Here is a 27964-nt window from a genome sequence, read left to right on the forward strand (position 1 = left end):
CACCGGCGATGGCCGCCGGCGCCCCTCGGGCTGCGGCAGCGGCAACGCGGCCATTTTCTCTGCTGCGCCGCAGCCGCGGAGAGATGGCGGGGCCTCCGCCGCGCCGCGCCGCGCCGGGCGGCCGGGCCGCCTCCCTCCGTCCCTCCCTTACCGGCTGGTGGACGCCATCTCCGCTCGCCCCGCAGCGCCTGCGAGAAGCCGCGCGGCCGCGCACCGCTCCCCCTTATCTACCCTCTGCGGCTGGGCGGGGCCGCGCCGGCGCTCGCTACGGGCCGCGCGAAGGGACACGCGGGCGCGAAGCGGCGTCTCGGAGGCGTTCGCCGCCGTTTGTCGCCGCCGTTCCTCTCGGTGACGGAGCCGCAGCCCAGCCCCGGCCCTGGGGGTTCTGCAGCTTCCCGCTTCTACAAGCGGCGGCCCGACACCGAGGGCAGCAGCAGGACAAGCGCCTGCCCCCAGGCTGCTCTCGCCACTCGCTGCCCAAAGCAGCGCTGCCCGTGGGGCTTGCCCCTGGCTCGGCCGTGTCTGGGCTGACTCCAGCAGCTTGCTCAAGTACCAGAGAAAATAAGTTGAACAGGACCGCTGGCGTTGGCACACAAGCAGTGATGGCACGCATGTTTTCCGCACTGCATGGCAGAGATCAAGCACAGATTGACTCCCATAAGGGGGAATACAAGAAAGGTTTACACCCCGTGTGGGGACTGTCTCCCCACACCGTCCCACTCGGAGGACTTGCCCAGGAGAAAAACACGAGCTCTTTCTGCAGGACTCGCAGGTGTCTGGCAGCTGCTGCGGCTCCGGGGAGCCCTGGGCGAGCGGGCCGCGCCGAGGCCGACGCGCGCACACAGCTGCTGCTGTCTCGTTTCCCCGTGTAGACCCTGCACGCTCCTGCGCTGTGCCGTCAGCTCTCCTGCTTYCTCTCCCCTCACATCCACCTTAGCAGCAAACACCCGCCCAAGGAGACGGAATAATCCAAGAGAAGCGTTGCGAACCCAAAACCGTGTGCCGCAGAGTGGACTCTGGATGAACTCTAATTCCCCAGAGATTATCTGTACGCAAAATCAGTCTGCATGTTGAGCAGCATCAACTCCAGCTTTTCAAGCCCAAACTGCAAAACAGCGGAAACCCCCTACTCATACTTGGTATGAGCCTTTCCCCACTGAAAAATAAAAAGAAGGATAAGACAGGAGGGTCTACAGATCTAGGCAAGTGCCATTACTTCAATGCTTTAAAGTGATCAGTTTTGAAAATATCTGAACAACTGTAAATCAGCTACAGGCTTGAAAATCTATTAATGAGATATAAAGCACTATTCACACTACTTAGGACCTTTTTTTTCCACTATGAAACATTAATCTTTTTCAATCTGTTAGCAGAAGAAACTTAGTGAGGTTGAAAAGTTCACTTAATACTCACTAATAAACAAATTCATGATCACACAATTTATGAGCACTTTTCTGCATAGGGCTCTTTATCTACTCCTTTGCCACAAAATCCTTGGACAAAAGAGTCACAATAAGAGCCTTTTCTTTATTACCAAAAGAAGGGTTTTTTTAATTAACAAAATATATTTTATTTATAATAACCAAATTATTATAAATTATAAATTMATAATATAAAAGCTGCAGTCTTCAGATTTTCAGTATACTCTTGATAACTTAGAGAACATGAGCAGCTAATACCTCCAGAAGCTTATTTTCAAAACTAATTTAAATGACCTACCAAATTAAAGTCTTGATACACCACTGAATATTAGTATTTTGAAAATCAGCTGTTTCAATACAGAGAAAAATAAAGATTCTAAACCACAACTGCAACAAAACAAGCCCTTTCATTTCTCATTTTAAATGGACTGCATGTTTTTCTTTCCAAAATGTTCCTGTTCAGACCTACACTGGACTGAAATGCAGTGTGCTGAATTTAAATATTGTGCTTGCACAAGTTCAAAACAGACTAGTTTAAACTTGCAAACAGATTCCTTTTATTTCAAAAACCCTTGCCTTAGGAATAAAAGGAAGCTGAATTATTAAAATATACAGACACTAAAACATAGTTTCTCTTTTTCCATTTGCAATGACTTTTCCACAGTGCTCAATAAAACTAAAAAGGTAATGAAAAAAATCATTCTGTCAATGTGAACACAGCTTGCTATATTAAAAAGTTTCCCCATAACCTCTGAAATATGTGCATAGCTGTATCTGCAACAGATGTGCCACATCAGCACTGCCACATCAGTCCCAAGAAGCTTTCCACATTTGTCCTGGCTTCTCATATAATCTATTCTACAAAAAAGATCTTCTGCTGACGATCACTGTCAGCAGTGGGTCCCTCCTGACCCTGTTTCTCATTGACTAGAATTTAAAGGGTTTAATTTCCAGCCCAGAAAGACAATCATTTTCAGCAATATTGCAAAAAGTATGACAGATCATATCTCACCATTTCTTTATTCTCTGTCTGCAGCAATTTTTCAAGTTCTCTGTCCACAAGCAGCCAAAAAAGTGGTTGATGTAGCAGATGGGAATACTACTATAAAGTCTCTGTCAACAACAGATCATTTTAATAACTTACAGAAAGTTCACCTTGCTGTCCTTAGCTGTACTTGTTCTTTCCCATCACTATAGTTACAAGAATAATCCCACTTCAAAACTTATCTTTTAACTGCTTATTCTGGCGTTTTTTCCAATTTTATCCAAAGTATCTCATGAGGGCTACTGTCAGTGATAAAAATAGATAGTTCAATTGCAATTCTCACATTACGAATATTATCAGCGTCATTCCAACGATATAGTGCAATGGGATACACAGATGCCTTCATGAACACAATGCACAGTACATTAATGAAAACAAGTGATCAGTCTTACTCATATGTCTAAAGATCCTTTGTAATCTTTTGTTGATTTAGCCAACATTCATTCTGTTAAAATAGCAGATGTCAGTCAAATGCTTCAAAGGAGCAAATGAAGGAAACAGTAAACAGCCAAGGCAGCTGAATTATGCTTGGTATGTCAATTTATCTCCATGCTGCATTTTATGGGTTCAGTTATTTGATGAAACAAAAAGATTAGCACACTACAGCAGCTGGACAAAATAGGCAAAAAGAAATTAAAACTAAGTGAAGTAGGTCCTGTAACATCAGTAGGGCTCTGGACCTATGCAGAGCTATCTTTAAACATAGGCCACGTGTGTGTCCCATCAGATTCAATGCTTTACCATGTGAATTAGTAGTGTGCTAGAATGAGGTATTTAAAATGCAGTAGAATGTTACAATGGAAAAACAGATATTTTGCTATATTTTTATAATTTCACTTTCAGCTCTGCATATAGCTTTTCTTTCATGCATAGACTGACTTTATACAGGGTGTTCCATTTGCCAATGGTGGTAACATAAGCAATAGTATTAACAATAATCTTAGTGTTAAAGCAAGTCTTTATGAAGAAATGAGACTTCTTTATGAGACAACGAAGGCATTGTACAGAGAGGTGAACGGAGAAACTCTATCACTTTACAGCTATTGTGAGGACACATCACCCAATTACACGTATGCTCACATGCTAACAAAATGCTATTTCAGGGAAATCTGAAATTGTAGAAATAATAGGATTTAAAAAAATATTCAGTGGATTGTGTTCTGTAGCTATTATTTTCAAGAGAAGCATGGTGCAATTATATTTGAAACTCCCTTTTAAGTTATAATGATGAAAATTATATTTACTTGCATAAGGTTTAATTGTATTGAGAGACACTCAATTCAAGGACAGGAAGCTAAATACCAAATATTTTATTATTTTGTATCATTTAAGAGGCTAAGACATTAGGAAGTTCTGATTCAGATTATCACATCTAAAAACATTTTACAGAAGCCTATGCTTCAAACATGTATTTATGTTAGCAAAGATTTTTTTAATTTTATGAGAATTTACTTTGCAATGAAAGAGGCAGGTGCCTTAGTGTACTTTTCCTACTCCAATAGGCCTTTGGAATGGAACACTTGCAGAATCATTTCAAAATAAACCAGTTGTTTATACATGTTACAAACAGAAGCATTCCCCTTGCCCAAGTTATCACTCAGCTCAACGGATTGTCACAATGCCCTCTAGCTCCTGCAACAGCACAACTTCCAGGTGCAATTTACACAAAGACATTTTAAAGACTGTGCAAAATACAGTGTATATTTGAGAGAATTTTACTGTTTTATAACAATAGTTACTCCTGGAAATTCTGAGGATTTAGTTAGGAATTTTTCTATGAAATCCCTGAGGGAATTTCAGTTAAGTTATTTTAATTATCAATTTGATTTTTCTACACAGAGATTATACCTACCCTGAAAAATACTAAGCAACTTTTTTTCTGGTGAGGTTTGGGGGATGGCAGTGTGGGACAGCTAAACAGAAAACAGAAGTCCCAGACATTGGATTCCTGAAAGATCAAGACCAAGAAGTAGTACTGACATCTTTAGGCAGCTTAACAGCTGCTATCCCAATCTAGTTCCCATATAATTTATTTTTTAGGTCCTGGTGATGATCACAGACCGATAGAACTCAATTAGATCCAGCTATATGACTACAGAATGAGCAAGATATTTGCAGAATTAGGTACTGAATTTGTTCCAACTTTTTGTCAGAGGGTCTGTGGGAGAACGAAAAAACATGGAGAATACAACATATACCCTTAAAAGGCAACCTATCTTGATTGCTTCTGCTGGTAGGAAAACCATCCACAGATGGATCACAGAGACAGCTCAAGGAAGAGGCAACTGAACAGGATTTCTCCACGTTGATCTCTTCTGAAATAATTCCTTATCCATTGAGCTTGAAATAATCATAGTAGAAGTCAATACAATTATCTATTCTGAAGCATATCTTAGTTTTCCTGCACTGCTGACTATTAGGTCTTATAAGGCACAATGTTCAAATCTTACTCCTAGTTTCTATAGTATCTCACACCAAAAACCCCTCCCTTTTTTCTTGTCAGCCTTAAAATACCTATATAATGCACTTATTTTACCCAGAATCCTAGAAATCTTTGCTTTTCAGCAAGAGATGTGGAGCCTGTAGATTATTTTGGAAAAAGGTCAATGAATTTGAAAAAACTGAAAACAACCTCTGAATCGCATTACACACATTGAGTAAATCATTGTTTTAACTCCTCAGCAGGTGGCAGCACGAAATTATTACAATGTCAAATTAATTCTGTACTAAGTAATTTGTTCTTAAATCTGCAATAAAAAGCCCTAGCGTAAGACAATTATATCAGTGAAGAGTTGATAAAAAACATATGTATAGTTATCAAGCTATCTGTTTATTCCAGTTCTTCAGGATCGCTTCAGCTGCATCTAGTGTGCTGTCTTTCTGCAAAACAAGGAATATCACTCTTATTTTAAGTAGAGAGTTCTTGAAAACAGAGTAGCAGTCATGAAATCAGTATTTGGCAGTTTTCGTTTGCATCATGTAAATATCCCAAATAGTCAGTTTTCCATTAACAGTTATAGCTACAAATCTAGACAACACAAAGAATTCAATGTTAATACCTTGCAAATATTTTTTTCAGGTGTATTTGTTAAAAAGAATTTCCTCAGCATTCACATTATCAAATTTAATGGAAGTGGACACTTTTTACGTAAATGTCTGGCATTTATGCAGTAATAATCTTGGCTGCTCTACACTAGGCTATGCATAGTTTGGTAATCTTTAGTTAGGATTTTTTAAATCTCCATACAACAAAGCTATGCTGTGAACTGTTTAAACATAATCCCTCTAAATATGGGTGACCTATCCCCTGGCCAGTTCTGTGGCTTGGCTACAACTGGTTAGTCATACAAGTAGCCTTTAACTTGGCATGATTAGAGCTCACAGGCAAGGCATGTCTACAATTACCAGGTTTCATCCTGGTTGTTATCGACTCAGTTTATATTATAACCTTTACACCTCATCATAAGAACTTAATAACACAAGCAGAAACTCCCCTTCATTAGTGGTCCAAGCTAAGGCTCTGACCTGTACATGGAACAGTTAAGGGGCTGGCACATGTGCCATTATGACGACTCTGTGACAGAACAGTAAGAGTAAGATCTTAGGGAAGCAGGTTTACCAAAGTTTATGTACCTGCCCCTAAAATTTTTTGGTACTTTCAAAAACAGACTCAATAAATGGGTAAACAGGAGGAAGAACAGTATGGGAAAAGGAGGTGCTCACAAAATGACAAGAGTCAGCCAGCTCACTATTTGGCAATTCTGTCCTCTTTGAAAAAAAGGCACAAGATTCCTTTTTTGTGTCTTTATTTTCTTTTGTGATTTGGAGCTTATTTAAAACATTGTTTATTTTCAGATAAGTGAGCTAAGCGTGAAGCTCACCTATTTAATGATTTGTTTTGTTGTTTGAAACTGATGGGACATGAGGTATAAACTCACTGCTATAAAAAATTATTCCTTATCGTGGATTATAGAAGTCATCTTAATAGATATCATGAGATATCTGTGTCATCCACTCTCATTGTCACCACTGGCCAAGAATGTTTTTAAAACAACAGAACAAACTAAAAAAGGCTTACTAACCCAGTTTTCCTCCTGTTGCCCTTCTTAACCATGTCACCCACAATTAGGACTTACAGTCCCTCAGCAAAAAGATACTTGAAGCTACTTATATTGAATTTTACACCAAGCTAACTTTCTGCAGCTAAAATTATAAAACTCAGGAGATCCTCGGAAAAAATGTAACAAGCTGCCTATTGCAGATTTTTATATTCAAAAAATAAAAATCAATTAATGTTTCTAGGACACAAGTTTACCTTAATGAAGCAAAAACGTATATATTTTTCAAATTGCGCTTTTGTCTCAGGACCACAGAATATTGAAAGAGGAATTGCTGAAAGTTTCTGAAGAATAAAATAGAAATATTTGTTTATTATACACAGATTAAAAAAAAATCAGCTTCAAATATGATGATTTTACCATTCCATTTTCCAGAACTCACTCTCTCTACATTCAAGTGAGAGACTAGGTTGGATTTTGCATGCAAAGCTATGCTTAACTAAATTCAAGTCACTTTTCTTAGACAAAACAGTTCAAAGGTACTTGTCTACAACTAGCATTTAAGTATGCAGAAAGAACAAAAGCTGTTAACAAAAGTTAACACAAACCTACAGAGTACATTTTCAGCATACTCAGCAATATTTTAGCCACATCATTTCCAGCAGGTAGCATAAACAGCAAACAATATTTTGAATGTAGTATCTCTACTACATTATTTAATAAGTACAGTTACACTTCTGTTGCTTCCAGTAGGCAAGCATTTCTAAAACTTTAGAGTATGACTAAGACACCATACCTTAGATGTTATCATCCATTTGATGAATTTATAATCATAAGGTTGATTCTCCTCCACATCAGAGAGATCCACATCTAAAAAAAATAAATAGAAAACAAGCATGTTTGTTTTTTTTCCCCTCTAGTGCAAAGRCATTCACTAACAACACTTTATTATAGTGAATATTAAGAACAAAGACATATGCTTTTATTAAAAAAATACAATTAAAAATATGTTATAAAGATTAAACCAGGCCAACAGATGTGCATCTTTCTCACTCTGATCTGAGCACTTGCTCTCCATAAAAAGCAAAATCAGAGATATAGCTTGGAAGAAAACAATGTAATACTCCTAGAAGTCAACAAGTCTGGATGATTAAGGGACCCGGAGTTGGAGAGTGCTGAAGGGTATCCTTTTCGCACAACATGGACAGCAATAATCACTGCTACTGCTGCAATTCTCCCATCTGTAAAACAGCAGCCTCTGTAAAATGGGAGCATCTACAGTTTTCTGACATCATGATAGCATTGTCAGGCTCAGCTTTGTTTAAACATTTTTATGTGAATGATAAGTGACATTAAAATCAGTCGGTGAAAAATATCCAACAAGAAACCATTCCTCTGATGGAATTCTTCCTCCAGAGTTACCACAGTCTGAATTTCCAAAGAGATTTGTAAATTTTGGTGGGATCTAACAATGTTTAAAAATCGTAACGCCTTAAAGACAGTTCAACATATGACTTCAGATTAAGGGGAAAAAAAAGAAAGAAAAGTGAAAGTGCAAATGGTACAAACCCAGGATATTAAGCCAGACACCTGCCTCCCAAATTTTTTCATAATCAAAGAACTTGCAAAACTAGAAATATTTTCACAATCTCCTTTACCCTTCCTACTTGCACATCTCCGAAACCTTGCAAAAGCTTTGTAAAACAAGGACAGTAGTTAGAATCACGAAGGTTTTGATGAAGCTTATAAAATCTACCTCCAAGCTAAGGCCACACAGAAAATTTCAGTCTCAATTAGTACTTCTGACAATGTTATGAGAAAATGAAATGAGAACATAGTTTAAAATGAAAGTTGCATTTTCATCTTAATATTTGCTTTCCATCCCATTTAATAAACTTTTTTACTAACTTAAGGTAGAAATATCAACAATCATAAAGTATCCTCCATCTGGAATGAGAGGCTTCAGTCCAGCTTCTTGAAATAGCTGAGCCATCCGATCACGCTTGCCTTCCAGCTCTCGAGACAGTGAGTTAAAATAGCAGTCTGGGTCATCCATGCGTTTATAGTCTGTCCAAAAAGCTCGTGCCAAAGCCTCCTGCAAATACAATGTTCAAAATGCTCATGTACACTCAGTACACCCATGGACACTCTGGCACCTCCTAATGAAATCATGTGGATTTTGCCTTGATCTGTCTCTCATTAAGAAAATCAGCACATTAAATTAGACAGGCTATAGCCAAATGTCTAATTGTTTTTTTACTTTGTGCTGTAGTAATACCGAAAGTGCCCTATTATTTGCTAGGTCCTAATCAAACACAGACGTGACAGTCCTTGCCACAAGAGTCTACAATCTAAATAGAGCTAAGCTTAGTTTTAACTATTACTAATAATATATCATAGAGTACTAGTAAATAATTTGTGATCTAGTTGATAAAAGTAATTTTCAGCAACCCAAAACCTTACTGCAATCACCTTTATTTATATTTCCCAGGAAACCGCTAATACTGCCATGTTTCATGCAAGGAACGGTTCATAGATGAATGAAGATGCAAGACTGGTCTTTTTTCTAAATGTTTGGTCAGATGATCAAATTTGTCTTCTCTTCCAGTACCCCAGAACATATATTTTGACAGCTCAAAATTCATTGTTACGGTCAGCATTTTATCATGGTAATGCCTACAGGTTTATGCCAGGTGCTATATGAAAATTATCTAATCTGCTCCATCTGTACCTACCTGTAATGGAGTTGCACAAGTATACAGTGTATTTTGCTGAACAACTTGCAAATGCTTTATCAGATGTGGAGGGCCAATAGACCAACCAAGCTAAGGGAGAAAACATGCATATGTTATACTTAAAGCAATGGTGTTATTTGGAATTAACAAATATATTAAAGTTAGCAGATCTCTCAATGTTTTCTATTTTAAGAATTGGAAGTCAAGTTGTTTCAATAAAGAATTCAGTAAAGAGCTGGTTTACACAAGGTTGCCGAGTGATACCATTAAGAAATTCTAGATACAAGACAACAGTTAAAATTTCACTCATCCCCTTCTCTCAAAGGGTACTGAGAAAACTTGTAACTCTTTTTACAACGAGGATTAGAAATCAAACCAAGCACTTATTAGGAATATTGTCCCTAATTATTTTAGAATCTTTCCATATCATAGGCTCATGGGCAAAAGCTATTCTGAGCACAAACCAACAGCTCATCACTGAATCAAACAGAATTTATACCAAATCAAACTCAGATACAGCATGTCATGGCTCAGTCTGAACAAAAATGATGAAGAGTTTAGCAGCCAAATGGTTAAACGGTTACATTTGATTTCTAAAACGTATTTTAAAGTCAAGTAAATTATTATTAAAGATTTTGCAGATTTAGACCATTCTGAAATGTAGCATWATAATTTATCACACATTCAGTTTTTGTGAGATAAAATACTTGAGTGTACAATAACAGTCTGTTACACAGTTAACTGATTTATGGAAATAATCAGATAGTTATTTTAATAATATAATTAAAATAACCATTATCACAATCTGGAAATATCACCACAAAACTGCAAAGTTAAAATATGATAATACCCATGTCTTCTCCTAGAATCTTGACTGTTTTTGAACAAATCAGATGGTGTTGATAATTTTTTACATTTTTTCTCATAACAGCTTATTTATAAAGCAGTAAGAACATGGTTAAAATATGGATCTTCAAAATAGACTGTTGTTCCAACTGAATATTATCTTCAGTTTTTGAGAGACATAGATTTGACAGAAGCTTTCAAAAGACAGGCCACAAAAATAGTGATTTTTTAAAGTGTGATAGAATGCATTCTGTTATTTATATAACAAAACTCTTGCATTCATTCTTCTTACCTTCCAGCCAGTTACACTGTATGTTTTTCCAGCACTTCCTATAGTTACTGTTCTTTCCCACATACCTGGCAAAGTAGCTGTAAATAAATTAAAATTAATTGGTTACAAGTGTACTCACTATTCCACATAATTAGAAAAACTGTACTACCCCAAAGAACTGCAATATCCTGATATAGCTGTGCAGCATATTAAGCAAGCAGTGAGAATATTCTAAAATTGTAACTGTAACAAATGAGAAGGAATATATAGGCCAAGGTATTTTGGCATGAAACTAAGGTGAGAATTAATGAAAGGAGGGAGAAAAGGTAGAAAATAAGAAAAGGCACAGTCAGTGAAAAGTACATGGTAGTTATCCTCAACTAAGATTCACAATTTTTCATAAGAAAGATATGATCTGAGAAGTGGCTACCCTTCATCTCAATATAGTGTTATTTCTGGTGCCTGATAATAAGCACCACATACAACATTAATTCAGTCACTGCCAGTCATTTTAATAGAATTGTCCAGCAAACAATTCTGTGTCATTGGATGTTTCAGAAATCAGAAAGAGAAAAAGAATTATGAAGATCTCTAACCTAGCACCTAATGCCACAACAAACAGAAAACGAGCAGGTAGAACAAAGATAATAAGTTTTGTTATACAATTTGAACAGGCATAGCATTTTCAAGTAATAAAAGCAACTATCTGCAAGGACTGAAGGACACATGGAGGCCTGTCTCTGTGTTTGTATCTGCTAGCAAACAAAAATCTTTGTTTCCTTTCAAGGGAGATGACAGAGCAAAGGTCTCTGCATGCAGTTGCAGGGTTTTTTTTCTGTACACTGCCTCATGGAAGCTCTAGTTGGATTCTTTAACATAATTAATTTTTGAAAGAAACAGATTAATCCAGACACACAAAGTCAGATGAGGTCATAAAGTTACAGCAATAAAAGTGGTCAACAGCACTGGGTTCTACCACATTTGTATACTAGAACCGTTACCAATGAATCTCAAATGTTAAATCCTCTCTCTAGGGAGACCATGGGACAAAGGTATTCCAGAAGAATGGGACAAAGGTATTCTAGGCAAAAACACTACCTTTCAGAGGAAGTTTTTGTAGCAGTTATCTGCATTAGACATAAATTGTTGCGCTTATTTGAAAACATGTTTTGTATTTTGTTGAACACACTTGCCAAGAAGAGAAACAAAATATTTAGCAGAAAAGACTCATGTTCCTCTTAGCCCACCCATATTCACTCAACTGCCTGGTGACCTTGAAAACAAAAAGGTACTTAAAACACCTGCATCTTCTAGTTAGCTAAGTCAAGAGTATTTATACACAACTTCCTAAAGTCAACCAAACTAGTTCTCACAGACTCTAAAAAGAATTGAATTTCAAAGCGAATGCCCTCTAGCAAGACTGTTTTGCCACACAGTCATAGGAATTCAGCCTTGGAGACAGAATGCAAGAGCATTTCAAACAATAGCAGCAGCAGAATGGTGCAGGGGGAAAAGTAGCTCCATCCCTTTTGCAAGCATTAAGTTTTAAATAGATAGGGAAATGCTTCCTCACCAAATGGCAGCACCATTATATGGCAATATAATTAACTCTGACCAGAATTTAAAAACTAACAAACTAACAAAATCTGTTAACATATAAGCCTGTTAAGCAGGGCTGGCACTCAGCTTGCTGGGATGTTTGTTCAGAATCCTCAGATACAACACGGGATCTTTAAATGTGCCAGCGCAACTTTAATCATTACTTACAGGAGCTTTACAGTTTTACAGAAGTCAAATGAGAGACATGATGAAGCATTTTACACTAGAGAAAACTACCTCAGTGACAGCAAAGACTATGCTGATTTTATGATCTGCAACCCCTGCTAAATTATATTAAAGAACTACCATCACACTGCAAATTGATGCAATATCCATTTTGGATCTCTCACAAAAGAGATGCCACTGCATTTGATGGAATACATCAAGGTTAATATAGAAACACTGGAGCTTCTAAACCATGAAATATCTTCATTTTTTCTTGTGTTATCCTCATGTAAACTTACAAAATCTAAGAAATAAATGTTAACAAGAGTAGATCTTATTTCTTTTACTGGAATAATATTATCATCTACAGTTCTACCCTGAAAGTTTTATGGTCATTTTAACAACAAATTTAAAGATAATTTTATGGGGTCTATTAGAGAGTATGTTCCTAAACCCAGCTGCCTAACTATCCAAGCTTTAGCTTGCATTATCATCAAAAGTGCGTGTGGGGGGGGGTTTCCATTCTACACTAAACTACAGAATGCCTTTTGCTCAATTGGAAATGATTTGGTTTAAAGCATTAAAATGATAACATTGATATTAATGACAAATTTATCTTAAGAACTCACCAGCTGCCCACTGAGACAAAGTTTAACTGACAACATGAGTGTTCAGGCCTGTTCCCAATTGCAAAGGAAAACAAATTACCTTAAACCACTCACAGACATTTTGGTTCTGAGGAAAGCTATTTGTATGAACCACCTGTTAAGCCCATGAAGAAAGCTTTAAGCTAATTCATTTTACTTTGTAATTGGAAGAAGATAAGTCACCCATAGTCTGCTACTGTGGTAACTTGTTGGGATAGTCTGACACAGATCACTTTCTATTACATGAATATAGCCAAAATGTGCCCTTTCCTCCATGTCTGAAGGTCTTGTGGAAGGAATCACTATCAAGCCACCACATCATCTGTGAAATTAGGCACTTCCAACAGACTCAGAGCCTGCACATAGTCAATACAATCTGTACTGCAGCTGATGGTCAGCATTATGTAGCTGACTGAGTAAGCATTCCAAGCCATTTAGATACAATTTGCTTGTTATTATTTATAAGAAAGTTTTTACAGTGACACTTCCACTATAGCCCTCACTAATGAAGAGTTTCTTTTATTGTCRTTATAGAGAGAGGGAGTTGAAGCTGAGCAACAAAGTTACTCAGCATTCGATCAGTGGCCTAGACAGGAAAAAAAGCTAAGGCATATTTATCCCTTTTGATTTTATTGTTTAATCTTAACTAGATGGCTCTGTTGTACACTGCTATCTGCCTCACTATGACCATAAGTATTTCTTAAAAGATAGTTCATGCAAGATGATGCCTTCAGAAATGAAATGTCTGCACATGTAAGAAAGAAGTCTTGTACTTCAGTCAGCTCAAATACATCAACAGATCCCAACTAAGACCCCAACTGTATAAACTTTTACACATACGCTTTACTGTAGCACATGTAGCTACAGTGCTACATACGTAGGATATGTGTTACATACACTGCACTAACATGGCACATGTTCGCAGGATGGGGAAGGAAGTTAGGAAGAATCCACCCTTCTGGATCAATGGGAGTAATTCCATTAACTGCAGTGGAACCTGGATAAGGCATTAAGAGGTAAAACAACACGAGGGTCGCGGACACGACAGCATGATTGGTTTTCTGGCTTGTCCTTGCGATGGTGCTTTAGCCTTATAACAATACTGACTTTATAATACTTTCACACTGCCCACAGAGGGACTCATCAATTGCAATGTCCATTACTTTAACATCGTCTCTATATCTCGGACAACGTTAGTGCACTGTCTCTCCACAATCTTTCACTTTATACCCCTTTTCATTTTTTTTTTTGAGTGGAGCAAAAATAATGGCGTTTCCTCATTACACATTTCCCTCCTTGATTATCTCTGGTTTAACTCCTGTTCTTTTATTAGTTCTGTAGCAAAGCACGGTCCAGCATACATACATGAACAGCAGCTAAACTTGTCATGGCAACAAAGCAATTGAATATTACTCAATTGATCATAACTGATTTATGAGTATCAGTCCCACTGGTTTCTATGGATGTCTGCTCCTAAGTCACTTCAGAGCTTTTGGAAATTCTATCCTTACTCTTCAAAATATTGTTGAGAAAAGGGCAGAGCTCTTCTTGTTAGAGTCGAATCATTTTAAAATATACAAAGCTTTAACTTTGATCTTCTTGCACCAACCATTATTTCTGAGAGGCATATTTATGACACCATTTCACATCCACCTCTAAGATGTCACAAAAATCAGTACCTATTTTAATGTGTTTTTTTCCTTTGTAGACCATCCATTCATACACCTCATCACTGATGCACAGGGTATCATATTTAATACAGAGATCAGCTATCACCTGGAGCTCTTCTCTGGTAAATACCTGGGATGCAACGGTCAATGTATTAATCACATTATTCAAGGCATACTCTGAAATTACAGCAATGTTAAAACAGGATTCTTACCTTGCCTATAGGGTTGTGCGGGGTATTCAGAATAATTGCTTTTGTTTTGGAATTAAATTTGCTTGCAAGTTCAGTGGGATCTAAGACCCAATCAGCACTAGATGCAGAGTTTCCATCATTTTTCTTCTAAAATAAGAATAAACATAAGCATTACTTGAATACCACACACRTTACAATCTAAACAGAGATGCCCAACTTAATGGCCCCTCAGATCCTGTCCCCTAACCACATATGCTAACTTCTTCAGTCTGCCCTGCTATCTCAAGAGGAGCTTGCAGCTAAGAACAAGATAAATTACAGTGACAGCAGCAGTCCTCTCTTAGCTACTGTCTGTCTTAGGSCTCCCCCAGGAATAGGTAAGGTTATCCTCACACTATTTATCACATATGCCGTGAGTAGCTAGTTTTCCAGGATCTGGTTACATACACACTGACCACATAGCATGTAATGCAGGAAGTCTAGTTTAATTACAACAAGTATTAGGCCTTCCTAGGCACTAGAAAAGTGTGTGCTGCTTGACTAAAAGGATTGATCATCACTGGACCAGAACTTCAGGTCTTCCCTTCCTCCTTTCCTTTCCACAAGGAAATAGCCAAAGAGTTAAAAATATGAGCCACTCAGGCTCTAGAGTTTCTGTGATATCACATGAGGATGACAGAAGTTTGGGTCAGTTTCTGTAGAGAGTAAAGACCGTGGCTRTACTAACTTTCTGACACTCACATGTTACTGCAAGACAAGGGTGTGAAACAAAAGGAATACATGAAGGAATCCTATTACATTCAAAGCAACCTAGCAGAAGGGCACCCAGAATAGTCTCACCTACTCCCACTGCATTCCTGGAGACATGTTCTTCTGATTTCACAGTGTTCATGCAACAGTCCAACCCAAAGAGCCCCTTGGCCAGGAAGCAAGGCTGCCAGTTACCCAAGCCAACAGCAACAGTATCAACACCGTGTCCAGAACAATCCCTGCAAGCTTCCAGCATGATGTCAGCGGTACCAAGCAACCAGATGGTGTCAGCTCTGCCTCTTCTCTTTGCTAGCGTGCCAGCACAGCAGCTTCCCTAGCRTGCAGAGCAACACGTGCTTGCTCTGATCCCACCACCCTGGATTGTTCCAGAAAACTGAAGCTTTCTGCTCCTTTCACAACAGCCAGCTAACAGATTTATCAGTGAAGTCACTCTTTAAAAATCAATCCATACAAAAATTATTCCCTTTTAGCAATAGACAATCAGTAATTCTAGTACATCTGTCTACTGCATGATCGCTCTTAACTTAGGAAGCAGATTTTGGAAAAGAAATGATATTCTGTCATTATAGGAGTTGCTGAATGAATCAGAAATCAAATCTTTTAAAGAACAGCAGATACACAAACTGCACTGATATGCGATCACTCTTCCCTTATTTGCAATGAAAACCTTTCTCTGATTGCATCCAAAAAACAATCTTGATCAGCTTTCAGAACGCACAAATTAAAATAGATGAGAAACAATGCCCTATCTTTTCCTACACTAATAAAATATTCTATCTGTAATGTTTTGGATTATTATCACCTCAGATTTACACTATAGAAATTTATCTCATTTTAATACAATTGTGTATTATGAAAAACTATACAAAAGAGCATCTCCTACAAGGTGTTCATATATAACTTTATCAAGTATAAAAGAGAAATTTTATAGGATAAACATTTTTTTAAAAGCTACTCACATTTCTCAAAGGGATAAAAACAGGCTTTGCACCCGCCATCTTTACCATTGGTTCATAACAGTCAAAAAATGGCTCTATTATTATTACCTGAAATAATAACCATCAGTATCAGAAASAAAGAAATTGCAGTGCACAATACCATCATATTTTAAGATTTATTTTGGTAACATAATTTGGTAGTATTTCTTGCACTCCATTCTGATCTAACATTGCAAATGTTCCTTCTGTTAGAACATCACACTAGTGACTAGTACTACTCATTCTAGACAACAGATACAGTTCTTATACAGTACAGTTTTTAGCATATGATACTAGGAGTGGTTCATCGTACAGGCAGATGGGAAGGGACAAGGAGGCAAAGATGAATGATAATAATGGCAAATGGTTGAGCCACAGCAGGCTGCCCTAATTCCATGCATGAAATTCCAGGTGAAAATAAGTATGCACATGCTACATAGGATGTGAGGTTTCGTTCTGAACACACTGGTTCTACTATGAAGCCTCCAGTACTATTCTTTCGCAGTAAATACACATATTTAGGGCACACTGTCCTATCACGTCCAATGACAGCTGGACACACTRGTTCAATATTTCCAAGTATCTACAAGTCCCAGAAGAACAGCTAAAGACTTAAAAGTTTATCAGAAGAAAATTTTCATGTAGGAAAAGAGGACACATTAAAAAAAATTATAGAGGCTAGCCCTATGTAAAAGGAAAATGAAAAAAACAAAGGCCAATAGCAGACAACCATAAAAAAGTGAATATCAGAGCAACAGAGATGAAAGGGAAGATACAGATGAGAATGTATTACAAAAGTGAAACCAGCAAAAGACTGAAAGTAAAATGCATGACAAAAGAAAAACCTCTTGTCCACTGCAGAGTTAAGGAAATATCCGCCCTAAAATGACTTTTCATATCATTAGCAAAGAAGCAGAGATCAGCAGTGAAGGAATGAATCATCACAGTTAATACAGTAAATAAATTATCATTTTTTTAAAAATGTATACTTGTTCCCCTCTTACGCTGTTACCATGCAATAGTCCAAAATATACTTGATCTACAATGGTTATTTAAACACTACAAATACTTTGTGCTAGACTTATTTTTCTGTTGCAAACAACAACCTACAAGTTTTTTCAAACAAGAACTCAGGGAGTGTTCTGTCACCAAACAGTAAGAGTGATATAGAAACTGCTACAGGTATTGTAAGTATGAAGGGGTTTGTTAGCTGATCAATGGTAGGGAAGACATCCAACACCTCCTGACCACAGCTTCTGAAACTGAAAGATAGACTTACATAGGTCTGAATTACTTTCTGCAACAAATCAAATTAACAGAGTTCAAAAAGCAGTCCTGACAAAACGCAAATGAAAAAAAAATAGACAAATTCTCATTTCTGTAAGTAAATATTTCTAATAAAAACTTACTTCATCTCCCTCTTCAATTAACGCCTGAACTGTATTAAAGAGAGATCCAAAAGCTCCCACTGTCACCAAGATATCTGTGAGAGGGTCAATCTTCCTTCCACAAACTCTCTCATACACCTGAGACAAGACTTTCACCAGCGATGGATGCCCCTTTTAAAACAAAGAAATGCAAGTGACTGATGTGTTCTTCTTTAAGCAGGAAGCCAGGTGTTACTGACAATGCATAAGGCCCATGTTTGATTTTTTCACATCTATCAAAATAATACATCTTAAAATAGAAAAATACAAGATGGGCCTTCAGTGTTAGTGGGTTTTAAAAGGTAGTGTGCCTTAAAGAAATTTTTGCATGTTGGGGAGGRAAAGTGGGTTCAATTTCAGCAATTCTACTAGGAAATTCCTTGTAATTCTGATGCTTTTCAATTTCTGTCTTATCATCACATTTCAGGATAGCTCCAAGCAGCCAAAAAAAGAGCTGGAACATGGGACAAAAGGAGAGGAGAAAATGCTTTCACATCACTTCATCCTCATCCTCTTAGGAATCTCCTTCCTATCTGCCCATGTCTCTCTCTGAAGCTGTTTCCATTTATTTCCCTTTCTCCCAACTAAAAATTCTTTGGCACAAGGGAAATCTTTCAATTCTGTTTATGGACTGCTGATACACAGCACTTATGAGCAGAATGATAATTCAAATAATGATATGCCAAATCTCAGAGCACCATTTCCATTTGTGTCCCCTACAGGATCACAAAGGTTACTGTATTCTTTGCAAAGAACAAGAAAACAAACAGGAAATAAAGCTCATATGCAGTATGGAAACAAGAAGGCACAGCTCTGTTTACTCAGGAAGACTACAGGTTTCCTGTTGTGAATTTTTTTTCTTTTTTTGGATATTTGGTATAAAGAGAAAAAGCTGCTCAATTAAAAGAAATGCAGCTATAACAAAAATCCTTCTCTAAAATATTGAACACTGAAGGCATAAAATTTTGAACCCTTTTGTAAACAAAAACATTATCATAAATTAAAGCTTGCCAATCACTGTTGMTTCAAATGACAGCTACTTCTTGCCATGAGTGTGTCAACTACACAGGAATGTTGCACCACYCAAGTCACGCGAGGTCATTCTACAGGCCATAGCTGTACAGTCAATGAGAAGTGTAAGGGCTGCAGAAGTTGAGACAACGCCTCAGTTATCAGATGGATGTGCATCACACACATTTGTCCCTCCCATAYTTGCTATCCACAAATATTGTGGATAGCTCAAAAACTTTACCAGTGCAGAAGGTTTAGAGGAAGTTCAAAAGCTGAAGATGTGAGTATTGGTAAAAATTCCTCTAAAATTTCTATCAATAGTATAATATTTCTGCAAATGCTCATAATTATCATGAGAATTACCAATTGTTTGGGAATAAGGAGCAAAGCAACAGAAAAACTGAATAATTGCATGCATTGGAAAAATTGTACATACATATGATTAGGAAAATTTGGGGGGGGTGAATCAGTCAGCAGATATTTGTTGGAAGAGACTGTAGGCAATGCTCTCTGTAACCTCTCTCCCTGCACCACAGTTCCTCCATAACATTGCCCAGACTTCTAAGGAAATTGTTAGATGGTGAGAAAGAGCTTTAAGAAGCTCTCAAAAAAGATAAGAAAGGTAAAATTACAGACAGACATATGACTATTGGGATGAGGATTGTTAGAAAGTCAAAAACTCAACATGGAAAGGTATAAAACTGTAAAGTAAAAAAAAACATCCAGTGTCATTAGTGCTGACAATTTCTGGGGATGATGGCAAATCAGCAACACAGGATCCCTTCCAGAGCAGGGAGCTGTGGAGACTCACTCTTCTCCTCAGTGAAGCCTGCACGGCCAGCAAAGACTTTTCAGGTGTCTTATTAGGGGTGGTGAACATACTAATGTTTAGTCTAGAAGTTCATTAAACCCCAGCTATCTTTTGTGTGCATGTGTCAGCCATTAAACAATTATTTTATACTTTCAAATTATACATATATTTATCTTGTAGAGAAGCTATAGCTTCTCTACAAACAAAGTGACCCAAAGTAGGATGGTAATAAGACTGCACTCAGTCAGGATTTTTTTTCTCCACTCTTGTCAGAACCCTGAACGCACTAACAGGTCTTACTGGCCCTGGCTGGCCTCAACTCGGGGCCATCAGTCCCTGCTTGAGCTAWACTGTAGAGTGCTGGTCTCCAGCTTGCCTGTGCTGATGCAGTCCTTGACCTGTGGACTGACTCCTTGACTTGACCTTGGACCTGCCTTGTAACCATGGATCTGCCTGGTGATCACTGSAGTGTATTTGACCTCGGTTGCTGTCATCAGGCGTTATCCTGACCTGCAGACTGACTTCCTGGCTTGACCTCATCACCATACACTTGCCTGGGCTGATCTCAGCTGCCATCTCTGGGCCTGCCGTTTGCCTTGCTCAGGTGCTGTGGGACTGGGTCTTGGCTGGTGAGGCCTCTGCCCTGCCAGCTGTGTTAGTGTACTCAGCTCCCTGTCCCTCCAGGTGCTGCTGGCCCTCACTGTTCCATGTCAGTTCTCATGCATGCAAAATTTCAGAGAATAGGCAAAAAGCTATGGCAAAATACACAAACAACAACTCCATAACTACCTACCCAGTCACTGGTTTACCAGGTCTACACAACAATGCCTTCCTACTCGTTGCTGCATAACACAGTCCTCTAGAAACATATTAGATTGTATTTAAACAGATTCTCTAGGATCTTGTAGCAAACCTGACACATCATTCTCAGTTGGGCAACATGGTTTATCTTTAGTACAAAATTTGAGAAAGACAAACCAAATAGGACGAGGAAGTGGTCATACTAAACCAGAGCAATAATCTTCTTTAATATCCTGTTTTGGGAGAATAACAAAGACTATGATCCTACAGATTAATGTTTATATTGAGCAAAATCAGAGGTAAATGTACAATTTATATACTTTGTGTTGTGAATAGACTTAGTATCAATCTTCAGTGACAATCTACTCTACAGGCACACTACCATATTGATCTTGCTGAAGGATTCTGCCTTAAAGAACCCTAAATAGAGGATGTTAGTCAGTAGCTGCTAAATCTACTGAAGAAACTAAATTTCAGAGTAGGAACTATGGATATAATTGATCTAAAGCAAAGTCTTAGATTCTTCTACAATGTAAGACCCACTGTGCTTGAGTTCTCAAATTCCACAGTACTTACAGAACTCCGTGTGTACTGGTTCAATCTGTCAACTGCTGCTGCCTTTGCCAGCTCTTCTTTAACATAGCTGGGAGGGGATATATCAGGAAGGCCTTGACCAAGATTCACAATTGAGGGATCTGCTGCCACCTTTGTAAGTTCAACCCTAAAGGGAAAACAAAGTTCTAAATTTGACATACAAAATAAATCTTTTCCATCATCAGCATTAAAAGGCAAGAAGAAGTGTTCCAGATTGCCAAATTCAGAGCAGGGGAAACAGCTTCAAATAAAGAGTGCTGACATTGACACTAGGACAATATTAARCAACCACAGGAGTCAGAGGGAACCTAAACAAGGTTTATTTTCTACATCCACACGACAACTTTCTTTCCAGCAAAACTGTGTTCAGATGGACACACATATAAACAAATAGTAACCCTGCATAAAAGCAGAAAGTCAACACTATCTTCCTTGCAAGATGAGGTAAACCTAATTAGAACAGGCACATAAAATGATTTAAAGGCTAGATTCTGTCAAATGAAGGTGCTATTTAAGCTATCCAGTCATCTCACAGCATTGTAAATTCTATTTTTTTGAGAGACAGATTTTAGGCAGTGGATTGTTTCAGGTTGTTCACTAACTGTTCCTAGTACCCTGCCAAAAACTAACTTCAGAATTCTTGATCAAATATTTTTCCTTCATTCATAGGTAAGTTTTGCATTTTACTCTTTCCTAACTACCCAAATTTTAGCAAGAGTTACACACACACACAAAAAAAATAGCTTCACAATTCTGTAAAATAAATAGAAATTGCTAAAAATAAATCTGAAGCAGGATGACCAAAGCACCTTCTGTGTGTTACACACACACACACACACACAACTGGTGTGTGTATATATACACATACGCACAACTAATGCAAGCCTAATACGGTGCTGTTATCCAACTACCAAAATCCCATTTTTGTCAGTGATGTATTTAATACTGATTTGAGACTAATTTAATACCTAGGAAACGGTATACTAAAAATAATGGGACATATTATAAAGACAAGTATAGTGGTTAAAAAAAAGTCCTATTCATGTTTTCAACAAAGTAAGAATAACTGAAATACACTGTTTAACAAAATTAATAYGTAAATTCGAAAGTCTGCTATACCACCATATCCAAGAGTTATACTTGTCTTTTTCACTAGATATCCAGAAGCCTAATAGTTAAAGCTCAAGAAAAAGAAGTAATTTACAAATTTAACAGAATGTTTCATTGCTTCTGTCCTTTAAGCAGGTGCCAAATATATTTCAGCAGAGACAGCAACTGCTATATACACCTTTGTGATGCTTATCGGCAATAATTATCAATTCAGAAAGAAAATATATCAGCCAAAGACGTTTTCTGAAATTTACTGAAATTCTGAAATTTTTCTTTTACTTACCACACACTGCTATCAAGGCCTTCAATACGTCTTGTGTTTTTGTGTTTGAAGGGCATTGTCTGCAAGATCAAAATAAACACACAGAAGAATTTTGTTAAGAAAGACAAAGTGCTATCTTGTTGGATTCTGCATGACAAACTCTCCTTCATTCTTTTTCAAATATAYCATTGCCAGCTGAATTCAGTAGTTATTTAAAACTATAGTCTTTCATCAAAGCTTCTATAATACCTTGAATTCAGACTAACATGAAAATACATAAATATGGCCCAAATTCTCATTCATTATTATCTAAACCCACTGAACTTAGAACAAGGTTGGAGCAGTGGCATAATTTACCGCAAAAGCTTTAAGAGATGACCTAGAAAGAAAAAAATATGGTTTGTACATTCTTTTTTTATGATACACTAAAGACTTAAAGACTGAGTTATTTCTGGCCAAATCCAGTTTGGAAAGCCTCTTTTCTATGTAATTATCTTTGTAAAACTGATGAGTAACTGGAAAATAGGAAAGACATTTTGTATTTTCATTCAGACTGTTAAAACATTTAAATATTTATTTGCAAAATGGCAAAACCGCATTAGAATCTAAGTTTTGCTATATATTCAGTTCTTCAATTAAACTCTTAGCAAACTAATTTAAAAAAGATCTTCAYTGAATCCTCCCTATAAAGACAGACAAAAATAGACTGACATTTCTGGTATTTTTAAGCTTAAAAAAAAAGTTAGAAAAAACGTTCTCAGATTTATTTGCATGTGCAAACAAAAAAATAAAGCAGCACATTCCTATCGTTGTAAGCTAGCCTGACACTGGAAAGAAATTCATTAGACAAATCAATCCCTGATACTCAATACTCCAGATGTTCCTATGCCTTTCAGTCAGACTACTGATTATAGTGACTTTTACCACTGTTAGCTACTATTGTTGTCTGAAAGACTCAGAAAGCATACTCTAGCTTCTATTTGAGAAAGAAAAACATTCAGTTACCATTACAAAGTCTCAACTTTGAATCAGTGGGAATGACTCATAACAGAGGTGTTTTGCAGGTATACGTTTACCTGTTTTGGCAATGAAGTTACCATATACACAATAATTTGAAGAATAGGAAGCTATAAAATTAACATACTTCTCTGTTCTCATGTCTTCTCTGAGGATCTGATTCTGACCTAGTCTGTGATACACAAACACCAGAGGAATCAAGCACAGAATACTTCCCATTTGTCCTCAGGAAGAAAACAATCCATTTAGGACAACTGGATAGCTGAATTTGTAATTCTTGACACAAGACACACACCATGGTTAAGAAGGAGCTCTTACTAGGTAACCTGAATTGCATCTACTCAGAAATATCCACATTTAAAAGATGAATTCAGCGYTGATATCCATTAAATATGATTAATATCTGGCTGTACTATTCAAAATCAGTAACTCAGGTATCACTCTGCGAGCTCTCCCCCTTTTCACATGCTAGACTACTCACACTACAAGGAGTAAAAAGTCTCATCCTGAATCTTTCTAGTTAGTAATGAGAATTCTCTGTGGGTAACTCTTCTTGAAGTTGTTTTAATTTGATAAAAGCCAAAGGTTTATCAACTGCAGGACTTTTATCACTAAAGATAAGGTAAATATTAACTAYATTAAGTAACCTTCCTTAGTTAAAATATATTGACAAATAAAATAAGACTTTGTCTAATGTAGCTCTCATACTATTTTAAGTTAGTTTGATTCAAGCCTTCTTGCTTATTTTTTCTTTTATCTTGAAACTAGTTATGGAACAAAATAGCTGGAGCTGTGTTAGTTTTCAGGCTTCCACAGAGCCAGCTTGAATGAGGCTTAGGTCCAGCTCATTCCTTTACTTTGAGAAAGTCAACCAATTAGCTGACATTTTAGAAATGACTTGTTAAGTAGAATTCTTTCTTCCAGAAGGTCATGAGAATTCTTAGGATTCTTTTTTGTTTTGGTCCAGTTATGTCATCACTTGATAATCTTCAAGCCATTTTTAGATACAGGCTAGCATCTCGATTAGTTTAACCAGGCGAGCCATTTCCCCATCAAGATCTAGCTCTATGACTTTCTGCTTTCCCTAACGCTGATCACTTTGGACAGAAAATCACATGCTGCTCCTATTTACYTTTCTGCATAATACAAAGAAACTTGTGGTCAAAGTGAATGGCAGTTTAATACTGACAGAAGCAAATACTTTTACATGGTGCATAATTAAGTTGCAAAATTCATCGGCAAAAGCTACAATTGAAGCCAAGAGCTTAAGAGAATTTTTAAAAGCCAAAAAGAAAAAAAAAAGGAAGAAAGAAAAAGAGAAAAAGGGTTAAGGTCATGATAAGCGAGACCATCCAGCTACATTAAAGAGCTCACAAATACTTACAGCATATGAAAAGCTCACTCAGGCAAAACTCGACCTCAGAAGTGGCTTGCGTGTTAAAAGAAAACTTCTCCTCTGGGCAACCTATGTTCTAACTGTCCCGTGTAAAGGTCTGCACATTTGTTCTGGAGGATCTGATATGTGCCTTAGTTGACACAGATCATTGACTAGGTGAACTCTTGCTCTGAACTGGGAATGCAATTTATATTCCAAAATTCTACATGAAGTTTCTGACCTCCGACTATTCATCATGTTGYAAAGCTCTGTTTTCTTTCAACAGAACTGGAAGACTTAAAATGAACTTACTCAGTCTCATAAGCAATTAGTCTAGGAAATTAAGATGAGTCTGTATAAAATAAAGTTTATTCTCCAACTTTAAAGTTGGAAAGATATACACACAGTAATAATCACCAAATTCCATTGTGCTTTTAAAGTTAAATATTCGACTGATTTGAATAACTTATTTTGGTCTAGCTATTAAATGTTGGAACAATATAACAAGAAATAAAGAAAATATAGCTATAGAAAGCAAAGTTTTGTAGACTCTCTCACATAGGATCAACAAATTTTAAACTGCCTGGCAAAAATCAATTCAAAACCAAAGTAGGGCCCAATCTAATGTGTATTTACTGGTAACATTACAAAATCAGTCCATCTCTAAAATAAATATTACATTAAATAGTTTAATTTGTGAAGTTGATGATACTTACTTCAAAGGCTGAAAACCTGATGGATTTGGAAGGCCAAGCTGAGGGTAGTAAGTGTGTTCTAATGCCAAGGCAACGGAAGCTTCGTGAAGCAAAAAGCATGCCTGCATAATAATTAAATAAGTAAACCGAAAAATACTTACATATCCCACGAATGACTTTCCTGCACATCAATGGGCAATTTTAAATGCTCAGATCTTTCTTTCTCTTCCCTTCAGTGATTTTCTTTCATTGAAATCAGTTCTAGAAAATTATTACCTTATCACATATCTAAATATAGAAGATGAAACTTTTTAACTGATAGGGCTGTAGAATGTTTCTGAGGAAGCTTTCCTCTATTTGCCAGCACTGACTTTTTCCTTGAATGAAAACAAAGACTAATTGCAATTAAAGGTTGAAGTCTCTATTAGAATTGGTGTGAAACTGTATTCATGTAATAAAATTTGATATCAAAGTGGCCAATTCAAAAACAATATAAAAAGAGCACAATAAAAAAAAACATATTTAAAATCAGTTTCCATTTCCAAGTGTTTCAAAACAGTGTTCAATCAAGTGTTTCAACTGAACCAGAAAGTGTTCTTCACATTTTAAAAGTGAGTTAATAAAAAAAGGCTCCTTATTTAGAAAMTGTTAATGATGTCTTATCAAATAAGTTAGGTTTTTAAAAAATTTGATTTTGCCTTTCTCTTATTCTAGTGCTACAAACTCAGTCTCAACTGTGAGACTAGGATCTTTCTCACACAGTACTATCTACGAATAGGCATTCTGGGTAACTCACTTAAACCTTCAAAATACCATGCAATTCCATTGTATGGCAAGCTGAAAATAATTCATTGACACTTCCTTCACAAGAAAAAATAGTAATTTCCTTAACTCTGCTGGCCCAGATGGCTAACCAAATGAACAGYAATTAAATCTCTGACACTAGTCAGCAGATATTGTTAAAGACAGAAAATATATCTGTTTAGTAAGATCAGTATATACATTAAGTATGTATATACTGTCAATGACTTAAAAGCTTGTGTACGTGAAGGACCTGTAATCCTAAACAATGTTTTGTTATTTCCTCTTCCATAGCCTCCATGGAAAGGAAAAAAATGAGCAAGAAGCAAAGTCAATGACTTTGCTCAGCATGAGACAGCTTATAACGTCTGACCTATCGTTGTTCCCATCAAGATGGATAATTTCTTACAGCACAGTGAAGTTACACTGCACTAGAAGCTACAGAGGTGTTTCAAACCCTCCTTAAATTCTTTTTAAAAACTTGTAAGATTCTTCACACATAGAAAATGCACTGGTCTTTTTGTAAGAGAATGAAAGAGCATTATATTTTTCTTTCCTAGCCTTATTAAAGTCTTTATTTCAGTAGACTTGGGATCAGACAATGGCTTTTTGACCAAGAGTAATGCCTGTTAAGGTCAGAAATTTACAGCTAGGAATATTTTTCACCTCATTCTGATTTTCAAAGTTCTGAAATCATTCAGTTTTACTCATATTCAGTCCTTCTGGCAATCATACTTGAACTTCCATAGAGGGAAAAAAAAAAGTTAATATGCAAGAGAAAGAAAGAGGAAAAACAACTACTCTYGCAGCTTCCTTTTTTGTTGGAGAGTGAGAAGGAAAGCGCACTGTCAGAGAGGTCAATATGGTAAAAGCTTTTTAGTGGGTCTAGTGTTTTTCATTCTGGCTGGAAATCCAGTTTAAGAGTCTGTGATCACGAGATTTGACAAATTAAACTAGACTGGAAGGTATAGGAAAACTTTGTGATGGGAACTCCCTGGATGTTCAGGTGGGAAATCTGCATACTAACAATCATTTAGCTCATACAGTGCTTCTGCAACACAGGTAAAACCTTCCAGTTGTGGTTCCTAGAAACAAGGTAAGTCATTCAGACTCCACAATAATGCACATTTAATCACTGTTCCACCTGTGTTATATTTAATATTTGTCAGATATGTAAACTTAGAAGCATATCATGTCTCAGCTGAACTTCGTTTAGTGTTTGAAAGCTTGTACCTTCACGTGCATGTGCCTGGAGGATGCAAGCTCTGCAGAAAGAGAGGGTGCCATCCTGCTGAGTCCTCTTCAAAACTTTTTTCTACCATGTAAAGGTAACAGCTCACTAATCAAGCCAAGAAAAGTGCTGCTAATACCCGGCTCATACTCAAAGCATCCTTAAAGTATCCCACTGCTAACTTAAAAGCTTGTGTGTGTGTGTGTGAAGGGCCTGTCATCCTAGACAACGTTTTGTTATTTCCTCTTCCACAGCCTCCATGGAAAGGAAAAAACTGAGCAAGCAGCAACGAGCGTTTCACAACGTGGGCTGAGCAGCGGGACCAGGCTGTGGCGCTTTTGCCTTCCCCGCGCCGCTACGGCCCCTTTTGGCATTTGCATTTAGCACCGCGCTTCCGAGGACGCCTGCCCGCCCGCCGGCGTCGCGCCAGCAC

General features: G+C 37.3%; 2 protein-coding genes across 8 annotated transcripts in view; both read right to left on the reverse strand.

The window, feature by feature from the left end:
- GTF2B (general transcription factor IIB) overlaps positions 1–244 on the reverse strand; it is a 23159-nt gene extending 22915 nt beyond the window's left edge. The window contains exon 1 of the mRNA XM_085303521.1: positions 152–244. Within this exon, the coding sequence (XP_085159647.1) occupies positions 152–168 (17 nt within the window). The 5' untranslated portion in view covers positions 169–244. The remainder of the gene's footprint in view (positions 1–151) is intronic.
- Positions 245–2422: 2178 nt separating this feature from the next.
- The window catches only part of KYAT3 (kynurenine aminotransferase 3), a 36587-nt gene continuing 11045 nt past the window's right edge, over positions 2423–27964 (reverse strand). For 2 of the 7 annotated variants that reach the window (XM_085303526.1, XM_085303523.1), the window contains exons 2-14: positions 25521–25621; positions 22434–22492; positions 21023–21167; positions 17806–17955; positions 16379–16465; positions 14670–14795; positions 14467–14587; positions 10398–10474; positions 9260–9349; positions 8433–8619; positions 7321–7394; positions 6782–6868; positions 2423–5346 (exon numbers count right to left, since the gene is read on the reverse strand). In XM_085303526.1, the coding sequence (XP_085159652.1) occupies positions 5284–5346; positions 6782–6868; positions 7321–7394; positions 8433–8619; positions 9260–9349; positions 10398–10474; positions 14467–14587; positions 14670–14795; positions 16379–16465; positions 17806–17955; positions 21023–21167; positions 22434–22492; positions 25521–25619 (1365 nt within the window). In that variant the 5' untranslated portion in view covers positions 25620–25621 and the 3' untranslated portion in view covers positions 2423–5283. Of the gene's footprint in view, positions 5347–6781; positions 6869–7320; positions 7395–8432; positions 8620–9259; positions 9350–10397; positions 10475–14466; positions 14588–14669; positions 14796–16378; positions 16466–17805; positions 17956–21022; positions 21168–22433; positions 22493–23556; positions 23577–25520; positions 25622–25660; positions 25753–27964 lie in introns of those variants that run through there. The other 5 variants (XM_085303527.1, XM_085303528.1, XM_085303524.1 and 2 more) reach the window with 4 other exon arrangements.

Source organism: Rhea americana, unplaced genomic scaffold (genome assembly GCF_003343005.1).
Source record: "Rhea americana isolate MKP2758 unplaced genomic scaffold, rheAme1 scaffold_2, whole genome shotgun sequence".
Lineage (NCBI taxonomy): Eukaryota > Metazoa > Chordata > Aves > Rheiformes > Rheidae > Rhea > Rhea americana.